Here is a 27274-nt window from a genome sequence, read left to right on the forward strand (position 1 = left end):
GAAAATTTTAATATACAGTCATTGAACTGTACCTTGGGAATTAATAATTTATGGCTATTTGCTTTTGTAAACTATGTTTTATAAAATAAAAAAAAGTAGTAATAATGCCCCTCTTGATGACTGTCACTGATAAATGGATTTAAGATAAATATTGATAATGAGGTAAGATTTGCAGAAAATGAGGTTAAAAGCTTCCTTATTCTGATTCCTTTATTAGATTGCTGTGAAAATAATACACGAGGACTATTGTATTCTCTGTGCTTGGTTTTAAAATCACACAGAGTGATCCTCTATGGTGCTACATATTGGGTTGGGAAAATAAAACAAACAAACAAAAAAAACCAGGGGGCTTGGGAAACTAGAAAAAAGAAAACAGTGATGACCCAGCACTGCAATAGGCCCATTTGCAGATACTCTCTTTACAGTGGTAAGCATACCACTGAAATGAAATGTTTCACTGAACAGATAAAATGAGCCATGGCTAGTCTTCATCCCCATGAAGCTAACTGGATGTTAACAGTGAGTAAGTTATTTATGTTCATAATGGTAAAGTTAGCTTCCATCAGAGAATTATAAGCACCAAGCTGTTTACCTTTTCAAAGACAAATGTTTGGAGGGTTTTTATTTGTTTGTTTTTGTTGTTATTATCTTTTCAAAATGAAAGACAATGGGATATTTTTATGAAATAGATCTCGGAAAAATTGGAAATGTTTTTAGAAAATTATTTAAATTCAGTGCTTTGAATTGAGCTTTTCATTGCAATACTATGTGGCCATTTGTCTCAGACACACAATTTTTTTAAGTGCAAAGTTGATGAGGACTGAAACAATCGTGTCCCTTATTTGTACCTCACTAAATTGCCGAAAAATTGATGCTTTTGACCTATGGTGTTGGAGAAGACTCTTGAGAGTCTCTTGGACTGCAAGGAGATCCAACCAGTCCATCCTAAAGGAGATCAGTCCTGGGTGTTCATTGGAAGGACTGATGCTGAAGCTGAAGCTCCAATACTTTGGCCACCTCATGCGAAGAGTTGACTCATTGGAAAAGACCCTGATGCTGAGAGGGATTAAGGGCAGGAGGAGAAGGAGACGACAGAGGATGATATGGTTGGATGGCATCACCAACTCGATGGGCATGAGTTTGAGTAAACTCTGGGAGTTGGTGATGGACAGGGAGGCCTGGCATGCTGCGATTCATGGGGTCGCAAAGTTGGACACGACTGAGCGACTGAACTGAACTGAACTGAACTCTAATGTGTCTTGTAACCATATGTGCTTGTGATAGTCCTGTGACAGACAGTGAAAGAAATATTTTAATATGTACTTTTCCCATAATTAACATCCACACTAAATTTTTCAAAAAGTATATCAGAATGCCTTTTCAACTAAGACACTTGGACTGTTAGTCATTAAAACGTACCTTCTCTATAGACTCTGTTAATTTCTCTGATTTCTCTGTTAGTTCTTGATGCCAGAATTTCATTCAGAGTGTCTTCATCAGTCCCAAGGCCCTAAATTGAAAAAAAAAAAAAAAGAGAGAGAAATGTCGAAAAATCTTCATTCAAAAGTATCAACTAGTTATTATGTTCCAAAATTTGTCTAAATCTGACATTTAGTAAATTTCTCACAACATTTACTAAATATCCACAATATTTATTAATTGCAATAAGGTATGTATTATATTGCTTAAAACACAAAATGTGTTTAATGCCAATATCTTGGGCAAATAAATACAAAGTGAGATCTATTAAATATGGTAATGTCATGAAGATAGTGGAAATAACATAGTTATTAACACCAGCATCTATTTTTTCATTTGTTTATTCATTCACTTATTCATTTTATTACCACTGACTGGTGGTCCCGTGCTGGTTGTTGAGAACATACTGGGAGGCATAAGTGGCTTGGACACGCTTTGAGGAAAGGAGCTTTGCTTAAATCAGGCGGTTTACCTTCATGGCGGCACGGAGCTCTTCTGCATCAAACTGGGCTGGAGTTTTCAACAGAGCCAAAACAACTTCCTCAAGGTGACCAACGAGGGCTTTCTTCAGAACTTCATCCAGGGGCTACAAGATGATATATAACCTTTTAGTAAGTAACACATTAGGTGATATAGTAAAGCAGTGTCACCTGATCTTTACCTAATCTTACTGAGTCCTAAACCCAACCATTTTTCATAGCTCCTTCCCTTTACATCAAAAATGGTACACAATATTTAATACCTTAATCTTTTTGGTTCTAGAGTGATTAGAATGAAATTTACTGAATTCATTGATAACTCCTTAAAGGACAGCATTCTCAATCTTTTATAGAGGGAATAAATGACAAAGCTCAAAAGATAGGGGTTGTGTATTAACAGAAATAGCAATGAGAATACTTTAAAAATAAGTATTAGTAATGTATTAGTAACTTTTCCAACCATTGAGATTTGCACTTTTCAAATAAGCTTTATAATCAGACATTATGTGGTTTTATAACTTCACTACTTAAAAAAATTACCCATATTTTGTATAAAATAGAAATCTTACTTTTAAAGTAGAATTATACATATAAACTTTACATTCAGACACTAAACAGCTCAGTTTAAAATTTAACAGAAGTCACATTTCAATCAGAACATATTTCTTACTGCCAACAGTAATCTTGACATCTGTTATGTTCAAGTTAAAGGCTTATCTCCAATATAGAACACCACATGTGCAAAGAATCAAAACAATGCATAAAACCAGCAAATTCGATAGAATTGATTACATTGCAACCAAGAGGATAAATACAGTAATCCCAGACTTAGTTGTAATGGGAAACAGTGGCGAGACTGAAAGAACTAGCAACTGTATTTCAAAATCAATGCGCGCACACTCAGTTGTAGTCGACTCTTTGCGGTCCCATCGACTGTCGTTCACCAGGCTCCTCTGTCCATGCAAGTTTCCAGGCAACAGAACTGGAGTGGCTTACCATTTCCTACTCCAGGGGATCTTCCTCACCCAGGGATCAAACCCGTGTCTCTTGTGTCTCCTGCATTGGCAGGAAAATTCTTTACCACTGCTACCTGAGAAGCCCATCAAACGCTATATTTAAACATAAATATGACTGAAATTAATTATCTAAATTAACCACTGCAACCGACCTTTCCTTTCTCCTGCAGATAGGCTGCTTTGATCTGCTGACGCTGTGCATTGTTTCTCTTAGTCAGAATTTCAATGATGGTTGCTTCATCCACACCTGGAAATAAAGGGCCTCTAGACTTTAAATCAATTTTCTTTATCATCAATAACAGACATAAAATGATTCATTATCAAGATGCATCAAATGAAGTTCTTCACAAAACAAAGTATAAATTATAACAGGCTGGGACATGGATGCGACTCTGTGTATCAGATGGAAGCCCTTGGGATGATAGCCCCTTCGCTTGAATGAGAAAGTGAAAATGGCTCATTTGTGTCCTACTCTTTGTGACCCTATGGACTGCAGCCTGCCAGGCTCCTCTGTCCATGGGTTTCTCCAGGCAAGAATACTAGAGTGGGTTGCCATTCCCTTCTCCAGGAGATCTTCCCAACCCAGGGACTGAACGAGGATCTTCTGCATTGCAGGCAGATTCTTTACCGTCTGAGACACCAAAGGAAGAAGAAATTTTCCCCAGCCCTCAGTGTTGTAGTGTTTGTTCCTAATTCACACCTTAAGTGTGAGCAGAGGTGCTGACTTCAGCATTCACTGTTAGAAATGAGCTTTGTAAGGATATCTTGTAGCAGTAGAGTCTACCAATTTAATCAAAATCTCCTAAGTGCTGAGAAAGGAAGTGTAACTTCATTGATAAAGAACTCTTATCTTCAAAATGAAGCAGACTCTTTCCATTGCACATGTTTGTTTTTTAGTAGCCATTCTGAAATGTCTAGGAGGGGACTATTTGGGGAAGACAGAATTACCTTTAACTGTGATTGCTTTATGCAAGGCCTCAACATCCGAGGATGGATTGAAGGTAGGATAAGGGCTCACTGCTGACCCAGGACCACCTTTGTATCCTTTCACAGTTTTCTGTGAATGAAAAATAAATTATTGTCCATTCACTTACATTTGCTTCTATTTTAATACTACTATTTAAATAAGTTATTTTATTGTCACTTGACTTACAATGTATTCCTGCTCTTCATTTTCAATAAACCAGGCCTGCTTGAGGAATTCAGATACCATTGCCATTTTTGAAGGATCTGAAAAGAAAACAGGTTGATGCTTTTACAAACCACAAACTCACCACATATACATACCACTCCATCATATAAAACATAGAGCAGCCTTGCTTTTACTTTGCAGGATTAGTTTTAGGAGCATCATAAAATGCTAGATGTAGTGGGGTTTTTTTGTTTGTTTATTTTTAATGTACGGTGTCTCTCTTTTTATTTTATTTTATTTTATTTATTTTGGCCATGCCAAAAGATGTGGGATATTAGTTCCCCAACTAGGGATCGAACCTACACCCACTGCAGTGGAAGCAGGAGTCCTAACCACTAGACTGCCTGGGAAGTCCCTAGATCTGAGTTTATTTTAAAGAGACTCTACTACCCTTGAACAGAAACCCAAAGCCTCAGAAATGTAGCTCTTTCTCAGTATATTCAAGCCTAACCTTAGGGCTCAGATGACATTTATACGTAAGCATATAGGCTGTAAAGAGCGAGGTTGGTGTTTCATTTCACTGTCCTAAATTTACAAACCAACCACTATATACCAAGCCCTGAGGGCGCAAAAACATTGAAACATCCTTTGCCTCAAAAACTTAAAGCCAGTATCTGCTCTTCCTAAGAAAACTCAAAAGTTTAAGAACAATTCTTAGGGGAAGTTCTGGGTGATATGAGACTCTTTTGGGGGAAGGTTTGAGATTAAATTGGCTAAAAAGTTAAAGAGAAAAAAAGAGAAGTTTGTCATACTCAGGAAACTGAAAAGACTTTACTAGCTCAAGAAGTCCAAATTTAAAAGTTCAAATGTGTTTCCAAATTTTGGATAAACATTAATGGACATTGATGGGTTTCTTAAAATGAAAGTTATATTTCAGAAAGATGACTCATCCTGTGTCATAGAGAATGCCTAGGAGATGGGCAAGATGGAAGATTAGAGACACTTAGTAAGCCATGGGAGAATCCATGTAGGGGTTAATGAGGACTTGAACAAAGCTATTGGGTAGAGAAAGAACATTATACTGACATTTATAAATAAATTAATCTATGACAATCTACAGGAGTGGATTCAGACTCAAAACTCTACCTAAAGAAAAAGAACAAACAGATATTCTTGTGAGATTTCTCCTTGAAATAATTCAGGTTTTTTTTCCATTTCTTGGTATAAAATTATTTCAGCACCTGGAATAATCACTACACTCACATTTCTTCTATTTAAGCTGTCTGAATTCTTATCCTATATGTGTTGTTGTTTTTTTCCTACCCAATACAAAATAATCCTGGAAAAGAATTATTTTATACCAGCTCTTTGCTCTAACAGGATTCTTTAGAGTGAAACTGCATCATGCATGCCCTCCTTTGGAAAACTGTATGTTCAAGAAAATTGCTTGACTTACTATCATCGTTCAGCAATATTCTTATTTAGTAAGCTATGTATATGTTTAAAACTTGAAGTACATTAAAAAATTAATGCATTTCCTGTATTATCTACAAAAGAAGCTCCCAAGAATCCTTTTTGTCTAGGATTTTTTTTTTTTTTTTTTTTTTTTAAGGAGCCTAAGCTCCAGGTCTATGCTGATCGATCTCTCCACACCCTTTTATTTCTCTGGAGACTGTTATTATGAGTACATCTGAAAGAGATTGGAAGGTTGATCTTAGCAGTTTTAAATTTTGCCTGTGAAGCTAAATGACTCATGAGGAGTAAAACCCATAGCCTGATTCTTTACTGGTATGTTCAGACAAAGTATTTCAATCCCCACCTGCTGAAAAGTGGCAGAAATTCTAAGTAATGAGATTAAATACATGAGGGAAATAATATCCAAAGCAGAAACTATCTCTACTTAATTATCATGGGAATTGTTCAAATTACTGTTCTGTCATCTGTGAGGAGAACCAATATATTGTGCACTTATTTAATCTCTTCCCCCCAGCAACTGATCAACTTGAAGTTATTTCCTGAGCTAAAGTCATGGTGTACAATTTTACACAAGGTTTTAGTTCCTATTTCACCATAATCTGCTGCAATTTTTGTTGGCACATGGAGTTTCATTTTCCTCTTGCTTAATTGGCATATACAGAACTTCCTGCAATTTCTGGCAAGGTTGCAGGTATTTAAAATATCCATTTTTTATCTCATCCACGTCCTTTAGAAAGTAGAATTCTCAAAATGAGTGATACAATCGGTCACTTAGTGGAGTGACTTTTCTTCAGCAATAGAAACAGATGTTCCAATAGTTCCACTTTTTTCAGTTAGAAGTGAAATACCAAAAGCGATCAAAGAGGAGATTAGAATATTGTCAAATATAATTTTTAAAATGAGCCTCACAATTTCAAAATAAATTTTATGAAAACTTTACTGTACATCACAATTTTTTCACTTAAAAATGCTTATATAATGCATTAACTTCTTAAAAGAATAAACTTGAGAAAGACTAGAAAATATTGCTCTATTAATTATATTATACAAAATAACAAAATAAAAGGGTTAAATAATTTGTTTCACACATGTCCATAGAGAACACAGCTTTGTGACATATCTTCTGTGCTCCTAGATCTTGGTCGGAAGCTATTTGGGTGACCTGAAAAAGTGTGATATGGAATATGGTCTGAAAAAGAGAAACAGCCTGAATAGAACCTTCTTCAGGAAAGCAATTAGAGGAAAATGGAATCTCTATTTAGCCAGATAAGATCCACTAGCTCTCAGCAAAGCTTAAAGATACAAAGAATGTGACAGGATGTTAAAAAAAAAAAAAAACCACTCCCTACAGGAAATAGATTTGATCATATACTGCTAGTTAAGTGTCCAAATGCAACTCCATGTTTTAACAGAACCTTGAATAGTTGTTACATACCTTAGAAATACCACAAACAGCAAAAGTATTTTGCTCAAATTGTATTGCTAAACCATTCTGTCTTTTCAATACCTAACCTCTGCATGAAAACCAATGTGTTGTACTCGATAAAACCCACTTAATAATTTGAAGGTAAGATTTCTTAATATCAACAAATAATGCATGCAAACACATTTTATAGACTGCCACATGCTATATAAGTGTCTGTCACATATTTTTATTATTCAGAGAATGATCCAGTCTGGAAATTAGAATTGTACATTAAAAATAAAAAATTAATAATGCCATGAGTTCACAAGAGGCTTTTTTTCCATCTTTCTTTTTAGTTGCAACATTTAGAATATGTACTAGGTATTTAAGAGCCTATTTTCTTAATATTCCTTGGCTCTATATATATTTAATCTGGCTACAAATGAGCTTTGAAACCAAGTTTATCTAAGTCCTTAGCATCATCTAATTTAAAGATTAAATTGAACATCTATAAATAGACTGACTTACAGGGAAATTAATAAAATTCAAGTGTCTTCTAATTAATAATCTGTGAAGATGCACTGCCTACCTATTTCATTTATCTATGAGAAAGTATATAACTTTCTAGAAATTAACATTTTTATGTCATAAGAGAGCTTTCTTCCTCTCACTCAGCAAGAAATTAAAAGAAGGTAAATATGCATTAAATGATGCTTGCTAAATATAAGAGAAAGGTATTCTAGAAATGGTACATTAGCAATTATACCAACTGTACAGTTTGAGAAAACTAAGACATTGTATGAAAGTTAATTTCATGACTTTTTTTTAAACTGCACTATGGTTGAAGTATTTAGAGAAAGACGGACATCATATCTGCAGTGTTCTCTTAAATGATACAGTAAAAATAACTATATAGAGAGGGTAGAAAGGAAGAATTAATGATAAAGCAAATGTGGTAAAATATTAACACGGGGAATTTGGGTAAAAAGTATATGCAATTTTGTGCAAAATCTTGCAACTTTTCTGACGGTTTGAAATTATTACAAGACAGCTTTTAATAACTTTAAAAACCATATTTTCTATTTCTGTCAGCTTCATGAAACCCTACTTCCAAAATTTTTGATAGAGGAAACTGAGTTTTGTGGTCTATCATGCCTTCCTGATGATAAGTAAGAAAGATTAGAGTTCTGCAAAGACAGCAGCAGAAACTGATCTTTGCAGAGAACACCATCATTATTCCCATTTTCTACCCGGGGGAAAAATGTAATTTTTTCTGGCAGTTTTCTAGATACTAGTGGCAAGTATCAAGGCATACATAAATCCATGCTTTCTGTTTCCAAAAGAGTGTATATGCTTTTAATGATCAATGATATTTTTAATAACTTATAGCTAAGAATCAAATTCATTCACAGTAAGCCCATGGAGACTGCGGCAGGTTTTACCCCAGCCTGAGGGAGTTTATTTTTCAATGCTTTGGTCTGTATAGTTTTTTCCTCAATTATATATTTCATAAGTCTTTCCCACACCTACTAATGTGAGAAAAGGCAATTAGACTGTACAAAGGCATGATTTATGAAGAAACACTTTATGAAAGGTAGTTTCATGAATGTTTCGCTTCCAGGCCTTTGAGTAGGGTGTTCTGTTTGCCTGGCATGCTATTTCATCCTCCATATCCAATTCTCTTTGCCTAAATGATGCTTCTTAGAGAGGACTTAGCCTACATCTCACCACATCCTCCAAATGGGCCTACCTTAGTTTAACACTGGGGTAAGCGACCATCTGTGCTCTCCCAAAGCATCCTGCCTTCACCTCTACACTTGCCCCTATTTATTCTGCATTATCACTTTCTATTTACTCATCTATATTTTTAGTGGCATTCCATGGGGGCAATGATAATCTACCATGCCTGGCAGAATGCCTGGTACTTAGTATGCTGGAAAGCATTATTGAATGAACAAATAGTGTATCGGTGCTAATTATTTAGGGAAAATATCTATACTAATTTAACTAATGTTTTCTATCCACAACTATAGGATGTAAAAATAAGAACTGAAGAGTTCTGAACCATATCTTGATTCTCTTTAGCTGGCCATATGACCTGAAGAAAACATTTAACTTTTGGGGTGAGGAGGGCTCTCCAATTATAAAAATAAGAGTTGAAATGAACAGTAGCTGAGATTCCTTACAGCTCTGAAATGCTAGTCTTAAATTTCACCTCAAGTACCAGGAGGTGGATAAAATAAGCATAATGAAAGAAAAGTGGAGTGATGTTAGTCGCTCAGTTGTGTCTGACTCTTTGCAACCCCACAGACTGCAGCCCACCAGGCTCTTCTGTCCAAGGAATTCTCCAGGCAAGAATACTGAAGTGGATAGCCATTCCGTTTTCCAGGGGATCTTACTGATCCTGGGATTGAGCCTGGGTCTCCTGCACTGTAGGAGGACTCTTTAGGGTCTAAGCCACCAGGAAGCCCATAGTGAAGGAAGGTATTACATAAATTGTATCTGTTCTTATCTTTCTGATAAAAATCTCTCCCATTTTAAGGAAAGAGGAAATCATTTACTCAAAAGACAGCTTTTGGTTTATCGCTGAAAAGTAATATGTCCGCTGGTTTCAAATATGTCATCACTTAATGGGTCTAGAGATTAAGCAGCAGCTGAACAAGCTAACATCAATAGAAACCAATCTTTGCAGATCCTTTGATTGAAAAAGTATTTAATAACCATGAAACTCTAGTTGGTTTCTTAATAATATTATTATTAACTATTCTGTCAACCTCTGTCAAATGATGGCTATCTGCCAGGTGTGGTTGAGCCTGGGGCTAGGATGGTAACCCAGCTTCTGGAGAAGAGGCTAGGAATTTTGGAATTATGAAATTGGCATTTTACCACATTTAAGTTGTTCTGCAATGTGCCTACCAAAATACATTCCTGTGGGCAGAGGAGAATATTGCTTTTTTCAAAGTCCAAACATAATTTTAGACACAAACTAGGCAAGAAAAGCACATCGTTTTTGATTAACTAGCACTAAAAATTAGATATCAGATCATTCAACTTAACACTGAGAATGAGCTAAGAAAAAATTCTTGAAGGAACATGTGTAATAAACAAGAGCCAGATATGTGGTTAGGATTCAAAAATCCCTCACTTTTGCACATACATCCAACACCAGTAAAATCTCTACTTTAGATATGCTTTTCGCTTTCCTAAGGAGTTTTATAGCCATTAGCTCATTCGACTATCAAGATGCTACTAAGTGGAATAATTTTCGGAGGACCCTAATGACATTCCCAAGGGATAAATTATCTGACACCACCCAGGAAATGTTTCCTTTCCCCTTAGGTTTTCAAATCTGCACTTGAAAATCCAGTCTATGACACAGAGGCTCCAGGGGAAAGAATGTGACCACACCCTTTCTAAATGAAATAAGTGGATCCTCATTTATTTATACTGCCTGAGTGAACATAACATTAATTTAAAATGTTAATTACAAAGGGCATAATTTCCACTATGAGATTTGAATCTTTTTTTTTTTTTTTTTTTAGGAAAAAAATAAATTATTTAAGTCCCTGAAACCCACCTCTGGGTTCTTCAGGCCTGGCTCCCCACAAATACCCACCATTCATCATGATTTCTACATAAAGTTCACACAGACCTTGGAAACTCGTAACTTGTAGGAACAAACACATTCATCTCTTCTTTTCCATGGTAACTCACCAACAGTACAGAAAGCCAGTATTAAGCAAAGTTTTCTTGTTTTTAAAATTGTATTTCTTAACTAAGTAAAAATAAAACATCACAATTTGTGATTCCCAAAATATAAATTCCCAATGTAATCTTACAGAAATGTTTGTCAAAGATATAAGTGCAGCTAGCCATAAATTCCACAGTCGTAACATTAAACACTGACGGTAAAAGTTATCAAAACAGCCAAAACTTAAAGGAAAACCAAGACTTACCTTTTTGTTTTTTTTTTTCACCTCTGTACAAAGAACTAAAGAGAGATTCTTCTCTGAACGGTTTGTGCTGGAAGTGGAACCTTGAGCTTCTGATTTTATAGAATTTCAAAGGAGGCCACACCTAGCAACCAGAAGTTAGTAACAGGCTGTCTTTTGTTTGAAATACAGGGCTCAGCCTTGCCCCAAAGTGAAACAAGCCTTGCAAAACTATTCACTAAGCCAACTCAGAGCTGACAGCAAAAAGGAAGAGAAACGGAAGTACAGATTTTTTTTTTTTTCCGCTTCTTTCGTTTGCACTGCTTTTTTTCAGGGAAACCGCATACAAGAGGTGTTCAAGTATGCAGTACTATCTGCCTCAATCCTGATACCAATGACTGACATACTTTTTTTAGTTAAACGAATTGTGGAATGAAAAATTATAAACTTTAAAACAAAATAAAACTCTCATTGGTTAAGTCTCAGCTTCACCACTAGGTATTATGTGATTTGGGGGGGCATATTTAACTTCCCTGAATTTGTTTCAACTTTTGTGAAATAGGGATAATATTTTCTAGGCTGCCAACTTACTAGAATTCTTGTGAGAGTTAAGAAACAATATATATATATATATATATATATATATATATATATATATACCTGCAAAATTTAGTGTTATTAAATACTGGGTAATTTTCCTTTTTGTTATTTTATTCTTTATTTTTTTAATTGGAGTTATAATTGCTTTACAATATTGTGTTAGTTTCTGCTATACAATAATGTGAATCAGCTTGGATAGTTTTCTATTTCTATTTCACTACATTTTTCCTGCCTTCAAAGCAAAAGATGTTCTATGCTTGCATACACCTTGTTGATATATACAAGAAGTGGAAAAGACATAAAGTTCCAAATTGTCTCAAAATCTCAAAGTTAATCCTAGAAATATAACCATTATGACATTCTAAGAAAATATTGACATTAGAAGGCTTAATACATTAATTCCTTTTATAGATTAAGTTATATATAAACTTTCATACAAATAGATGCTTGGTATTCTAGACAATTTGAACAATAAACCAGAAGTACAAAATGAAAGGATTAGTGGAGTAGCAGCTGTTCCACAACGAACAGGTATCACAAGAAATTTCCCACTTGATGCAAGGAAAGGAAATTTGTTTGGTAGTCTCGATGATTCACTTTTATTCTTCATGAAACCTTACAAAGTTATATATGATGTTTCCATTAAACTATGCACAAGTATGAACTCTGTCATAGTATTATAATTCAGTTTATGCTACATTTTAGTAGCTCTTTTTCTCTTAGATATCTCAGGTTATTATGTATGTATATATCAGGTTTGGAAAAATCAAGGGAGATAGTTTCTTTTTTTTTTTCATTTATTTTTATTAATTGGAGGCTAATTACTTTAGAATATTGTAGCGGTTTTTGTCATATATTGACATGAATCAGCCAAGGATGTACATGTATTCTCCATCCTGATCCCCCCTCCCACCTTCCTCCCCACCCCATCCCTCTGGGTCTTCCCAGTGCTCCAGGTCCAAGCACTTGTCTCATGCATCCAACCTGGGCTGGTGATCTGTTTCACCCTTGATAATATACATGTTTCAATGCTGTTCTCTCAAAACATCCCACCCTCGCCATCTCCCACAGAGCCCAAAAGTCTGTTCTGTACATCTGTATCTCTTTTTCTGTTTTGCATATAGGGCTATCGTTACCATCTTTCTAAATTCCGTATATATGTGTTAGTATACTGTATTGGTCTTTATCTTTCTGGCTTACTTCATTCTGTATAATGGGCTCCAGTTTCATCCATCTCATTAGAATGGATTCAAATGAATTCTTTTTAATGGCTGAGTAATATTCCATGGTGTATACCTACCACATCTTCCTTATCCATTCATCTGCTGATGGGCATCTAGGTTGCTTCCATGTCCTGGCTATTATAAACAGTGCTGCGATGAACACTGGAGTGTACGTATCTCCTTCAGATCTGGTTTTCTCAGAACACTGGAGTGTATGTATCTCCTTCAGATCTGGTTTTCTCAGTGTGTATGCCCAGGAGTGGGATTGCTGGGTCATATGGCAGTTCTATTTCCAGCTTTTTAAGGAATCTACACACTGTTTTCCATAGCGGCTGTACTAGTTTGCATTCCTACCAACAGTGTAAGAGGGTTCCCTTTTCTCCACACCCTCTCCAGCATTTGTTGCTTGTAGACTTTTGGATAGCAGCCATCCTGACTGGCGTGTAATGGTACCTCTTTGTGGTTTTGATTTGCATTTCTGATAATGAGTGATGTTGAGCATCTTTTCATGTGTTTGTTAGCCATCTGTATGTCTTCTTTGGAGAAATGTCTGTTTAGTTCTTTGGCCCCTTTTTTATTGGGTCATTTATTTTTCTGGAATTGAGCTACAGGAACTGTTTGTATATTTTTGAGATCAATCCTTTGTCTGTTGCTTCATTTGCTATTATTTTCTCCCATTCTGAAGCCTGTCTTTTCACCTTGCTTATAGTTTCCTTTGTTGTGCAAAAGCTTTTAAGTTTCATTAGGTCCCATTTGTTTATTTTTGCTTTTATTTCCAACATTCCGGGAGGTGGGTCATAGAGGATCCTGTTGTGATTTATGTCGGAGAGTGTTTTGCCTATGTTCTCCTCTAGGAGTTTATAGTTTCTGGTCTTACATTTAGATCTTTAATCCATTTTGAGTTTATTTTTGTGTATGGTGTTAGAAAGTGTTCTAGTTTCATTCTTTTGCAGGTGGTTGGCCAGTTTTCCCAGCACCACTTGTTAAAGAGGTTGTCTTTTTTCCATTGTATATCCTTGCCTCCTTTGTCGAAGATAAGATGTCCATAAGTACATGGATTTATCTCTGGGCTTTCTATTTTGTTCCATTGATCTATATTTCTGTCTTTGTGCCAGTACCATACTGTCTTGATGACTGTGGCTTTGTAGTAGAGCCTGAAGTCAGGCAGGTTGATTCCTCCAGATCCATTCTTCTTTCTCAAGATTGCTTTGGCTATTCGAGGTTTTTTGTATTTCCGTACAGATTGTGAAATTATTTGTTCTAGTTCTGTGAAGAATACCGTTGGTAGCTTGATAGGGATTGCATTGAATCTATAGATTGCTTTGGGTAGTATAGTCATTTTCACAATATTGATTCTTCCAATCCATGAACACTGTATATTTCTCCATCTGTTTGTGTCCTCTTCGATTTCTTTCATCAGTGTTTTATAGTTTTCTATGTATAGGTCTTTTGTTTCTTTAGGTAGATATACTCCTAAGTATTTTATTCTTTTTGTTGCAATGGTGAATGGTATTGTTTCCTTAGTTTCTCTTTCTGTTTTCTCATTCTTAGTGTATAGGACTGCAAGGGATTTCTGTGTGTTAATTTTATATCCTGCAACTTTACTATATTCATTGATTAGCTCTAGTAATTTTCTGGTAGAATCTTTAGGGTTTTCTATGTAGAGGATCAGGTCATCTGCAAACAGTGAGAGTTTCACTTCTTCTTTTCCTATCTGGATTCCTTTTACTTCTTTTTCTGCTCTGATTGCTGTGGCCAACACTTCCAAAACTATGTTGAATAGTAGTGGTGAGAGTGGGCACCCTTGTCTTGTTCCTGATTTTAGGGGTAATGCTTTCTTCACATTGAGGGTAATGCTTGCTGTGGGTTTGTCATATATAGCTTTTATTATGTTGAGGTATGTTCCTTCTATTCCTGCTTTCTGGAGAGTTTTACTCATAAATGCATGTTGAATTTTGTCAAAGGCTTTTTCTGCATCTATTGAGATAATCATATGGTTTTTATCTTTCAATTTATGAATGTGGTGTATTACATTGATTGATTTGTGGATATTAAAGAATCCTTGAATTCCTGGGATAAAGCCCACTTCGTCATGGTGTATGATTTTTTTAATATGTTGTTGGATTCTGTTTGCTAGAATTTTGTTAAGGATTTTTGCCTCTATGTTCATTAGTGATATTGGCCTGTAGTTTTCTTTTTTTGTGGCATCTTTGTCTGGTTTTGGAATTAGGGTGATGGTGGCCTCATAGAATGAGTTTGGAAGTTTACCTTCTGCAATTTTCTGGAAGAGTTTGAATAAGATAGGTGTTAGCTCTTCTCTAAATTTTTGGTAGAATTCAGCTGTGAAGCCATGTGTTCCTGGGTTTTTGTTTGCTGGAAGATTTCTGATTACAGTTTCGATTTCCTTGCTTGTGATGGGCCTGTTAAGATCTTCTATTTCTTCCTGATTCAGTTTTAGAAAGTTATACTTTTCTAAGAATTTGTCCATTTCTTCCAAGTTGTCCATTTTATTGCCATAGAGCTGCTGGTAGTAGTCTCTTATGACCGTTTGTATTTCAGTGTTGTCTGTTGTGATCTCTCCATTTTCATTTCTAATTTTGTTAATTTGGTTCTTCTCCCTTTGTTTCTTAATGAATCTTGCTAACGGTTTGTCAATTGTGTTTATTTTTTCAAAAAACCAGCTTTTAGCTTTGTTGATTTTTGCTATAGTCTCTTTTGTTTCTTTTGCATTTATTTCTGCCCTAATTTTTAAGATTTCTTTCCTTCTACTAACCCTGGGGTTCTTCATTTCTTCCTTCTCTAGTTGCTTTAGGTGTAGAGTTAGGTTATTTATTTGACTTTTTTCTTGTTTCTTGAGGTAGGCCTGTAATGCTATGAATCTTCCCCTTAGCACTGCTTTTACAGTGTCCCATAGGTTTTGGGTTGTTGTGTTTTCATCTTCATTCATTTCTATGCATATTTTGATTTCTTTTTTGATTTCTTCTATGATTTGTTGGTTATTCAGAAGTGTGTTATTTAGCCTCCATATGTTTGAATTTTTAATAACTTTTTTCCTGTAATTGAGATCTAATCTTACTGCACTGTGGTCAGAAAAGATGACTGGAATGATTTCAATTTTTTTTTTAATTTCCCAAGGCTAGATTTATGTGATGTATTCTGGAGAATGTTCCATGTGCACTTGAGAAAAAGGTGAAATTGATTGTTTTGGGGGTGAAATGTCCTATAGATATCAATTAGGTCTAGCTGGTCCATTGTGTCATTTAAGGTTTGTGTTTCCTTGTTAATTTTCTGTTTAGTTGATCAATCCATAGTTGTGAGTGGGGTATTAAAGTCTCCCACTATTATTGTGTTACTGTTAATTTCCCCTTTCATACTCGTTAGCATTTGCCTTACATATTGCGGTGCTCCTATGTTGGGTGCATTTATATTTATAATTGTTGTATCTTCTTCTTGGATTGATCCTTTTATCATTATGTAGTGTCCTTCTTTGTCTCTTTTCACAGCCTTTATTTTAAAGTCTATTTTATCTGCTATGAGTATTGTGACTCCTGCTTTCTTTTGGTCTCCGTTTGTGTGAAATATATTTTTCCAACCCTTCACTTCAGTCTGTATGTGTCCCTTGTTTTGAGTTAGGTCTCTTGTAGACAGCATATATAGGGGGTCTTGTTTTTGTATCCATTCAGCCAGTCTTTGTCTTTTAGTTGGGGCATTCAACCCATTTACATTTAAGGTAATTATTGATAGGTATGGTCCCGTTGCCATTTACTTTGTTGTTTTCGGTTCACGTTATTACAACCTTTCTGTGTTTCCTGTCTAGAGAAGATCCTTTAGCATTTGTTGAAGAGTTGGTTTGGTGGTGCTGAATTCTCTCAGCTTTTGCTTGTCTGTAAAGCTTTTAAATTCTCCTTCATATCTGAATGAGATCTTTGCTGGGTACAGTAATCTAGGTTGTAGGTTATTCTCTTTCATTACTTTAAGTATGTCCTGCCATTCCCTTCTGGCCTGGAGGGTTTCTATTGATAGATGAGCTGTTATCCTTATGGGAATCCCTTTGTGTGTTATTTGTTGTTTCTCCCTTGCTGCTTTTAATATTTGTTCTTTGTGTTTGATCTTTGTTAATTTGATTAATATGTGTCTTGGGGTGTTTTGCCTTGGGTTTATCCTGTTTGGGACTCTCTGGGTTTCTTGGACCTGTGTGACTATTTCCTTCCCCATTTTAGGGAAGTTTTCAGCTATTATCTCCTCGAGTACTTTCTCATGGCCTTTCGTCTTGTCTTCTTCTTCCGGGACTTCTATGATTCGAATGTTGAGGTGTTTCACATTGTCCCAAAAGTCCCTGTGGTTGTCCTCATCTCTTTTTATTCTTTTTTCTTTTTTCTTCTCTGCTTCATTTATTTCCACCATTTTATCTTCTATCTCACTTATCCTATCTTCTGTCTCCATAATTCTACTGTTGGTTCCTTCCAGAATGTTTTTGATCTCATTTACTGCATTATTCATTTTTAATTGACTCTTTTATTTCTTTTAGGTCCTTGTTAAACATTTCTCGCATCTTCTCAATCTTTGTCTCCAGGCTATTTATCTGTAACTCCATTTTGTTTTCAAGATTTTGGATCATTTTTATTATCATTATTCTAAATTCTTTTTCAGGTAGATTCCCTATCTCCTCCTCTTTTGTTTGACTTGGTGGGCATTTTTCATGTTCCTTTACCTGCTGGGTATTTCTCTGCCTTTTCATCTTGTTTAGATTGCCGTGTCTGGAGTGGGCTTTCTGTATTCTGGAGGTCTGTGGTTCCTTTTTATTTTGGAGGTTTCACCCAGTGGGTGGGTTTGGGCGATTGGCTTGTCAAGGTTCCCTGGTTAGGGAAGCTTGCGTCAGTGTTCTGGTGCGTGGAACTGGATTTCTTCTCTCTGGAGTGCAATGGAGTGCCCAGTAATGAGTTTTGAGATGGGTCTATGTGTTAGGTGCGACTATGGCAGCCTGTAAGTTGACGCTCAGGGCTATGTTCCTGCATTGCTGGAGAATGTCTTGCTCTGAAACTTACTGGCTCTTGGGTGGTGGTTGGTTCCAGTGTAGGTATGGAGGCTTTTGAATGGTCTCTTATTACTTAATGTTCCCTGTAGTCAGGAGTTTTATGGTGTTCTTGGGTTTTGGGCTTAAGTCTCCTGCCTCTGGATTTCAGTCTTATTCTTCCAGTAGCCTCAAGACTTCTCCAACTACACAGCACTGATAATAAAACTTCTAGGTTAATGGTGAAAAGATTCTCCACCGTGAGGGACACACAGAGAGGTTCACAGAGTTACATGAAAAAGAGGAGAGAGAGGAGGGAGATAGAGGTGAGCAGGAGGAGAAAAAGGGGGACTCAAAAGGAGAGAGACAGATCTACACAGTTCTCTGTTCCCAAAGTGTTCTCTTTAGCCCAGACACCCACAGAGGTTCACAGAATTGGATTGGGAAGAGAAGGGGTAGGGAGGAAGTAGAGGTGATCTGGGGGAGAAAAAGGACAGTCAAAAGGGGGAGAAAGTAATCAACACACTCCCGAGTAAAAATCGGTACTGAATATTGAATTCTTAAATATCCAAAATTGATATCAAATAATGAAAAACAAAGATTAAAAATCTAGAGTAGAGGTTAGACTGTTAAAGATACAATATTAAAAACAGAAACAAAAACACAAAAAATTTAATAAATATATATGAAGTTTGCTTTAAAAATAGGGCCTTTTTTTTTTTTGCAAGATTACAGTGAAATGAAAATGAAAATTAAGGAGTAATAGAGGACTTTAAAAAAAATTTTAGTAAAAATATATGAAAATGAAAGTTAAGGAGTAATAGAGGAGTAATAGGGAATTTTAAAAGAAAATAAAAGAGAAAAAGTAAAAAAAAAGAAAAAAATTTTTTAATAAAAAAAAAAGGTAAAAATATATCTAGGAATTTCTCTGGAGCTGTTGTGGGCAGTGTGGGTTCAGTTCAGTTTCAGATAGCTCCTTGTTCCAGCTTACACTTCTTGATATTTATAGGCCCCTTCCGGTGTAGTTGGTGTTGTCTACAGGGATTTTAATGTGTTGCACCGGTCCCTTCTGAAGTGGTTCCTTTTGTTTATTTTGCTTCTGTTTGCCGGTCTCTTCAGTGTCTAATTTCCGCCCTGACAAAGGCAGGCAGAGGTGGTCTCTTGTTCAGGTTCGCTTGTTCAGTTGTGCTGCGGGGAGGGAGGGGGCGCTGCAGACAAATGTCACTGGCCTGTGTGGGGCGCACTCGCAGTGTTCTGGCCACACTGGGTTTGCCCCCGCTCACGGGTGTGTGCTTTCCCCGTCTACACTGCTCAGGCTCCAGGCTGCGCTACAGGGAGTGGGCCCTGAGTTGTGTGCGGTTCCAGTTTTCGGGTATTCCACAAAAGCGCGGAATCGGTTGGGCCTGCGTTTTGTGCCTTCCCCGGCCGAGCAGCTCAGGTAGCCAGGAGCTTGATGGGCGCACTCTCCCCGGGTGCGGTGGCCTTCTCCCCTCCGCGGTCCCAGCCTCAGTTTCCGCGCGCGCCAGTCGGGTGCGCCTTGTGTCTGTTCTGGGGAGCTGGTCTCTAGCCGCCACCCTCCCGGCGGATGTCGACCATCCAGACTCTCAGGAAGTCTTTGGTTAGAAACTGGGAGCCTGTTTGCACTTTGGTAGGGATGCCGTCTCTGGGGCCAAGTTTGCCCCTTTCCCCTCCCCGCTGCCTCCTGCCTCTGGTGGGGGATGGGCCGGTCCGCTGCCAGCTAGCTCTTCTCTGGGATTGCTCAGTTCTTCCTTTGTTCTGTGAATGGGCCGCAGGGTGTTCAGGCCGGTTAATTTTCTCTCTCTCTCTCTTGCTATCCCACAGTTTAAGTAGCTATCTCACGTTAGCTCCCTCCGATTGCCCTCAGGGCATTCAGGCCAGGTCCTTACCCTAAGCAATGCCGCCCACTCCTCTCCGTTCCCTCCCCACTTGCTCGTGGCGGATGCGGGCGTCTGGGGTACTTTTCTGCTGGCAGTTGCTTTTAGGCATGTAATATGTGGGTTTTATTTATTTTTCCTCCCAGTTAGGGTGCCCTCAGAGATTCAAAAACTTCCCCCAGTCCCGCTAGTGAGAGGGTTTCCTGGTGTTTGGAAACTTCCTCTATTACGACTCCCTTCCTGGGACGGGTCTCCGTCCCTAGTTCTTTTGTCTTTCTTTTTATCTTTTATATTTTGTCCTACCTCCTTTTGAAGATGATGGGCTGCTTTTCTGGGCGCCTGATGTCCTCTGCTAGAGGTCAGAAGTTGTTTTGTGACGTTTGCTCAGCGTTCAAATGTTCTTTTGATGAATTTGTAGGGGAGAAAGTGGTCTCCCCACCCTATTCCTCCACCATCTTAGCTCCTCCTCAGATAGTTTCTTATGATTGTCAATTTTTAAAGCATATTCTAAATTCTCAATGCTAATGTTAATGAAGTCTACATATCCTGAAGAGGGGTGATCATCTAATCTAAATACTTGAGAATATATATATATATTTTGTCATATATATATATATATATATATATATATATATTGTCACCTACCATAACAAGTATGCTTTGAACTATTTAATTAGGTGCCAACTAATTAATCAATTGGTATTATTGCAAATTGGTATTATTACATCTTGGACAGATGTAGACCAGCTTTTTAATATTACATTTATTTTTGTTAGGTGAAAAAGGAAAAGATAATTACACAAAATTATCTTATATTTGTATTTTCATTCTTGATTTTGACAATGGAAACATTGGAACATGCACAGTGACACTCCTGTGAAATGAAGGAAAAAGTCCATGTAGCTTTTAGAAGACTACCTAAAAGAAACATATGGACCCCTTTTGTCCTGTTTTTGTGGATACCAGTAGCATTAATGTGGAGGAATTGGGTTGTATATTTGGATTTGTAATACACTGGCAAATGTATGATAGCAACAATAGATGTGGTACCTGTGGCAGAATTAAGGACAAAAAGTTAGAAAAACATTTTTTTCCAAAATTAACTTTTAGCTGTAACTCTAAAGGCAATGAAACTCCCAAATATAAAAAGAAAGTCACTAATCATATAGGAATATTTCTGTGAGTAATCTATTGGAAACTCTGTTCCCCCAATAATGCTGTCAAATGGAATCTGGAAATAAAACATATCATGTGTTACCACTAGTAGCTAAGGGATAATCACTGGTTAAATGTTTCATGTATGTGAAAAGCCACATACTACAAGTCTGGAGGAATGAGTCACCACTCTTGCTGTTTCTAGAAGATGACTCATTAGTTCCATTTATTTTACACAGAGAGAACAGAAAAGGGAGGAAAAGAGAAACTTAAAAGTAACTATTATGTTTTATATTTTCACAGTATATTTATTTCTACTCCTGTAATACAGACATGGTTGTAAAAAGGAAATAAAACAAGGATACAAAGTATAGAGTCTATCATACATATCATACTTAACAGAGCAAAAGTATTTGGAAAAATCTGGCAAAACATCTGATTTAAGTAAGAGGTTTCCTCCACCCCTTTGTTTTAGGTTCTATCTAAGTATTACTTTTCATGTGGAGAAAGAGGTATATTCAGAATCATCAAAAACAGCAATTCTCTGAAATCTCAAAATTTCCCCACAGCTTTCTCACACCCAGTATCCACAGTCAATGAAAATACTGCTTTAGTTTGTATTTTTAATGTGTGCTTAGGTTAAAGAATTTTGAGAAATAGTGTTCTAAATGGTTTCCCCCTTATCTCTGGAAATGTCAGATACTCAAATCATCACACACATGACTAAATTATTGATTGTTATTATTATTATTTCTCAGTTATTTCCAACATCATGTGAAATAGAGAAATAATTTTTTTTAAATTTTACCCTCCCTCCCATTCAATGAAATAGTCAAATGAAAATACTGAAGGCCAATGGAGTGAATCTTCACTGGAGTGCATCATCCCACTGAAGTAAGAATAGACAAAAGCATCTATATGTAACACGTTGGAGGAAGGAACTTCATCTTCTTAACTAGGCATCCCAGGAACCAGGGAGCACAGCTGGAGGTGAGCAGCAAGCAAGCCAGTGAAGCTTCATCTGTATTTACAGCCACTCCTCATTGTTTGCTTTACAGTGTCAGTGGTGATCAGATCAGCGGTGGCATTAGAAACGTAACAGCACTTGAATCATCCTGAAACAATCCCCCCTGCACCTCCCCTCCATGGAAAAATTGTTTTCCAAGAAACCAGTCCCTGGTGCCAAGAAGGTTGAGGACCTCTGTTCTTAACACATCAGTATAGGAAGGTGGTCAACTGAGAATGTGAAAGAATAACATTTAGACACATTATCTTGCTTTCTTGATATGGATTTAACAGGGAAGAAGGAAAGTTATCACCCTGTCTGCCAAAGAATTAACCATGACTAGAATTCCCAGGGATTTGGAATCTCCTTATCTTCATGGACTTTGAAAGGAAAATAGTTTCCTAAGTTTCTCATTAGGGTCAAGCCAAAGTAAGACAATATTTTGTTTGTTTTGAAGGTCCAGACACATCTAGAGCAATGTTTCAACTGCTAAATCAAAATCATTAGTGAATTATGAAGTCAATTTGTTATGTACTGATCAACACTAAAAAGAAAGAAAGGAGTAGAATAGAATGAAATGGAACAACGTAGAAAGTATTATCATGAGTCCCTTATTATAAGGTAAGTATTATTTTGTGAAACTTTAGCTTATAGTGCTGTGTGTGTGCATGTTTGTATGAATGGTGTAAAAATGTAATAAGTTGGTGGAAACATAATTAAGGTTTCACACCATGAATTTCAAATCATTATAACTAGGCTCCACACATCTGTATTAATTAAAATAGAAACCACTAAAATGAACATATTTTTGCCAATGAGAAATAAGTTTGCTTATTCCTGCAGCATAAATCCATGCTTTGGAATTTGACTCTCTTGGAAAGCATTTTCTGCATCCTGATGGTTGTGGAAATGTTTTGCCTGAAAAAAGTTGTCAAGATGCTTGAAGAAGTGGTAGTTGTTTGGTGAGAGATCATGTAAGTAAGTATGGCAGATGAGGCAAAACTTTGTAGCCCAATTCATTCAACTTTTGAAGAATTGGTTGTGCAATGTGCTGTCAGGAATAGTCATGAAGAAGAATTGGGTCCTTTCTGTTGACAGCTGCTGGTATTGAAGTTTTCAGTGCATCACAAAGATTTGCAGAGCATAGTTATCAGATGTGATGGTTTCGCTTGGATTCAGACAACTGAAGTGAATCAGATCGGCAGCAGACCACCAAACAGTGGCCATGACCTTTCTTTGGTGCGAATTTGGCTTTGGGAAGGGCTTTGGAGCTTCTTCTCAGTCCAGCCATTGAGCTGGTTGTTGCTGGTTGTCATATACAATCCATTTTTCATTGCACATCACAGTCTGATCAAGAAATGGTTTCTTATTATTGCATAAGAATAAGAGAAGACATCCGGTCCCATAACTTCACGGTAAATAGATGGGGAAACAATACAAACAGTGACAGACTCTTTTTTGGGGCTCCAAAATCACTGCAGATGGTGATTGCCGCCATGAAATTAAAAGACAATTACTCCTTGGAAGGAAAGTTATGACCAACCTAGACAGTACATTTAAAAGTAGAGATATTACTTTGCCAACAAAGGTCCGTCTAGTCAAGGCTATGGTTTTTCCAGTAGTCATGTATGGATGTGAGAGTTGGACTCTAAAGAAAGCTGAATGCTGAAGAATTAATGCTTTTGAACTGTGGTGTTGGAGAAGGCTCTTGAGAGTCCCTTGGACTGCAAGGAGATCCAACCAGTCCATCCTAAAGGAGATCAGTCCTGGGTGTTCATTGGAAGGACTGATGTTGAAGCTGAAACTCCAATACTTTGGCCACCTGATGCTATAGAATTGACTCATTTGAAAAGACCCTGATGCTGGGAAAGACTTAAAGCAAGAGGAGAAGGGGACGACAGAGGATGACATGGTTGGATGGCACCATCAACTCGTTGGACATGAGTTTGGGTAAGCTCCGGCAATTGATGATGAACAGGGAAGCCTGGTGTGTGCTGCAGTCCATGGGGTCGCAAAGAGTCAAACATGACTGAGTGACTGAACTGAACTGAAGATAAGACAACACATCAAAACGACAATTTTTTTTGATCTGCAGTCAGCTCATGAGGCACCCACTTATTGAGTTTTTCATCTTTCCATTTTGCTACAAGTGCCAAATGACTGTAGAATGGTCAAGGTTGAGTTCTTCAGCAATTTCTCTCTTAAGTCTTCTGCATTGACAGGTGGGTTCTTTACCAATGCAGGAGACTTAAGAGAGTATTGTATTCCTTTATAAAAACATTTCACTATTTATTTATCCATTTTTCTCTAGTCAAATATTGGAATGTTTCCAATTTCTGGGTATTACAAACTGTGCTACAACAAACATCCTTATACACACCTTCTGGTTCTTTCACTAGGTCATGGTGTTTGCATGCATTCTACTTTAGTCAATACTGCCACATAGTTTTCCAAAGTTGTACCAAGTTACACTTGCAAACAGCAGTAATGAGAAATCCAGTCTTTCCTTATCCTTGTCGATATTTGCTATTGTCTTTTTCATTTTAACAATTCTGGTGTTGTGAGTGGTATTACCTTGGGTTTTTAATTTAGCTTTCTTCAGTGACTAATGAAGTTTAACACCCTTTTATATATCTGTTGATTATTGGATGTATTCTTTCTTAGATTCTAGTTCTAGTCTTTGGTCCATTTTTTTTAAAAGTGTCATCTGCCTATTTCTTACTGATTTGTAGGAGTTACTTATATATTCAAATTCTTTATACAATGTTCACAAACTGGGGTTTATCTATTTTAATTTTTTGAAAAATACTTTAAATTGAAATAAATTCACTTGTACACACACGCACACACTTACACATACCACATGCACAAAGTAGCTGGTCTGACCTAAAGAGGTGGTTGCAATTATCAGTCCTGGAAGGAAAACAAGAGCTTTGGGTTTTCTAGATCATAGAGTGTGCTTGAATCCTCTCAGGTGCTTCTATGGTCACAGAAGGGGCTAGCATGGTCACAAAAGGGGCTGACTCCATGGGACATGAAAGAAGTCAGCACCAATTGCCATGGTCTCAGGGCCTTACTGAAGGTGCCCATTATTGAAATGGTCATCAGCAAATGAGATCATTGAAATTAAGAACAATGTGGTGCCCTTTCTCATTTCACTAGGTTTTCCAAAGCCTTGTATTCCCGTGTGATGCAGGGATAAGAGAGAAAGTGCTGAAAACACTCTCAGGTTAAATTTACTGCAGGTCTCAGAATGTGAATTTTGAGGTAAAAGTGAATCCAATTATAACTCTAAGAAATATTTTATCTCTCCTGTGTTCACATTGTAATTCCAATAGCTGTCAAACAAAAAGAGGTAATAACATTATAATTGTGCTAAGATCTTATATCTCTGCTCCTCTATGTTTTCCTTTGTGGGTGATAAGTCATAGATAAAGTAGAAATTCAAATTCAATGGAGGCTTAATATCTATTATTATGTGACTTAGGAAAAGTCAGTGAATAATTCAGTGAGTCAGTTCTTACACTCCTACTAACAGGATCTTGCTAGGATTAGAAAATGTTTCACAAGTCTTTTTTATCCTTGAATATGGTGTCACCATTCCTCCCTATATTATTTTAAAAAGGAGAGAGAATAAAATGGTCACACTGGCTACTGTAACTAATTTTATTTCAATAAATTATCAAGAAATTTGTAGGGAGAAAAATTAAGATCTGTGTTAAGGTCAAGAGGTCAAAACCTGCTTTCCAGGTTCAAGGAGAGCAAAGCATCTATTTAAATCCAATGTTGTGAAATTTCAGATTTCCCAATGCTAGCTTAATTACCATATATTTTGTACACAAATTCTTTTATAACCTTTAGTGATTTGTGCTATCGTAATGATTTCTTCCTTTATGTCAACCAACTTGCAGCAAAACTTTGTGATGAGAAAAATACATATATATATAAACTAATTTCATGATGATATTAGTTTGAGTAATAAATATTTATTCAAAACTCCAATTGGCAAGAATACTTGTTAATTGCTGGTAAGGAATACAAAATGCGACTACCCTTTGGAAGATAGCCTGACAGTTTCTTAAAAAGTTAAACATATTGTTAGGATACAGTCCAGTGATTGTATGCCTAGATACTTACTCTAATGAGTTAAGAAAATTATTTTATCACAAAAATCTGCACACAAGTGATTATAGCAACTTTATTCATAATTGCCAAAATTTGGTGGCAACCAAGATATCCTTTAATCGGTGAGTGAATGAACCATTATACATCCATACAGGGCTTCTCAGGTCATGCTACTGGTAAAGAATCCACCTTCCAATGCAGGAGATGCAAGAGATGCAGGTTCCATCCCTGGGTTGGGAAGGTCCCCTGGAATGGGAAATGGCACCCCATTCCAGTTATTCTTGCCTGGAATATTCCATGGGCAGAGGAGCCTGGCAGGCTATAGTTCATGAGTCACAGTTCTTGGGGCCTCAAAGAATCAGACATGACTGAGCGACTGAGCACACACACACACACACACACACACACACACAATGGAATTTTACTCAACAATAAAGAGAAATATGTTACCAAACTAGGAAATGTCATGGAAGAATCTTAACTGTGTATTGCTAAGTGAAATAAGGCAGTAGGAAAGGTTATATACTGTATGATATTAACTATATGACATTCTGGAAAACGCGACCTCCAGAGACTACAAAAATATCAATGGTTGCCACGAGTCTGGGAGAAGGGTAAGCGAGTAGGTAGGTGGAGTACAGGGGATTTTTAGGACAGGGACATTTTTCTCTACTATCATAATGTTATATGCATGATATTTTGTATTTGGCAAAATCCATAGAACAGTACAACATAAAGAGTGAACCCTAAAAAAAAAGAGTGAAACCTAATGTAAATTCTTGTATTAGCTAATAATAATATATCAATAGAGGTTCCCCAGTTATAACAAATGTACCACACCAATGCAAGATTTAATAATAGAGGAAACTCAGGTCAGGGGAAGAGGCCTTTATGGGAACTCTCTATATTTTCTATCCTGTTTTTCAGTAACTCTTAAACTGCTCTAAAAACTAAATTTATTAATTTAAAAAAACCCAGTTGACTATATAACAATAGATTCAAACCTTTGAGATTTGAGATTATTAAGGAACCAAAATGAATGTAATTCAACTCTCAAATTACTACATGCTGTGATTTGTTTCTACTGTGTATATGAACTTATGTTTTTGATGGTTGTTGCCCAATGGTAAGAGAAGCCCTTCTATATTAAGTGGGAATCATTTACATTTATTCTCCAATTTATAAGATTAAGAACACAGTCATGTTATATACACACTAAACCTCTGAATGGAGGTATTTGTCACTGATGTCAAACACCTCTGTGGTCACCATGATGTAAGTGTTCAGGGAATAATTCAAAGTAAGATAGAAGTTTGCTCTAAGTTTTCAATAATTATGTC

The 27274-nt window shown here is 36.7% G+C and overlaps 1 protein-coding gene across 2 annotated transcripts in view; it reads right to left on the bottom strand.

Annotated features, from left to right (window-relative positions):
• Positions 1-27274, bottom strand: part of ANXA1 (annexin A1) — a 295662-nt gene that overhangs the window by 8212 nt on the left and 260176 nt on the right. The window contains exons 1-6 of one of the 2 annotated variants that reach the window (XM_070480349.1): positions 10944-11181; positions 4128-4204; positions 3923-4031; positions 3127-3221; positions 1952-2065; positions 1420-1510 (exon numbers count right to left, since the gene is read on the bottom strand). In XM_070480349.1, the coding sequence (XP_070336450.1) occupies positions 1420-1510; positions 1952-2065; positions 3127-3221; positions 3923-4031; positions 4128-4193 (475 nt within the window). In that variant the 5' untranslated portion in view covers positions 4194-4204; positions 10944-11181. Of the gene's footprint in view, positions 1-1419; positions 1511-1951; positions 2066-3126; positions 3222-3922; positions 4032-4127; positions 4207-10943; positions 11182-27274 lie in introns of those variants that run through there. The other variant, XM_070480348.1, reaches the window with a different exon arrangement.

Source organism: Odocoileus virginianus, chromosome 18 (genome assembly GCF_023699985.2).
Source record: "Odocoileus virginianus isolate 20LAN1187 ecotype Illinois chromosome 18, Ovbor_1.2, whole genome shotgun sequence".
In the NCBI taxonomy this organism is placed as follows: domain Eukaryota; kingdom Metazoa; phylum Chordata; class Mammalia; order Artiodactyla; family Cervidae; genus Odocoileus; species Odocoileus virginianus.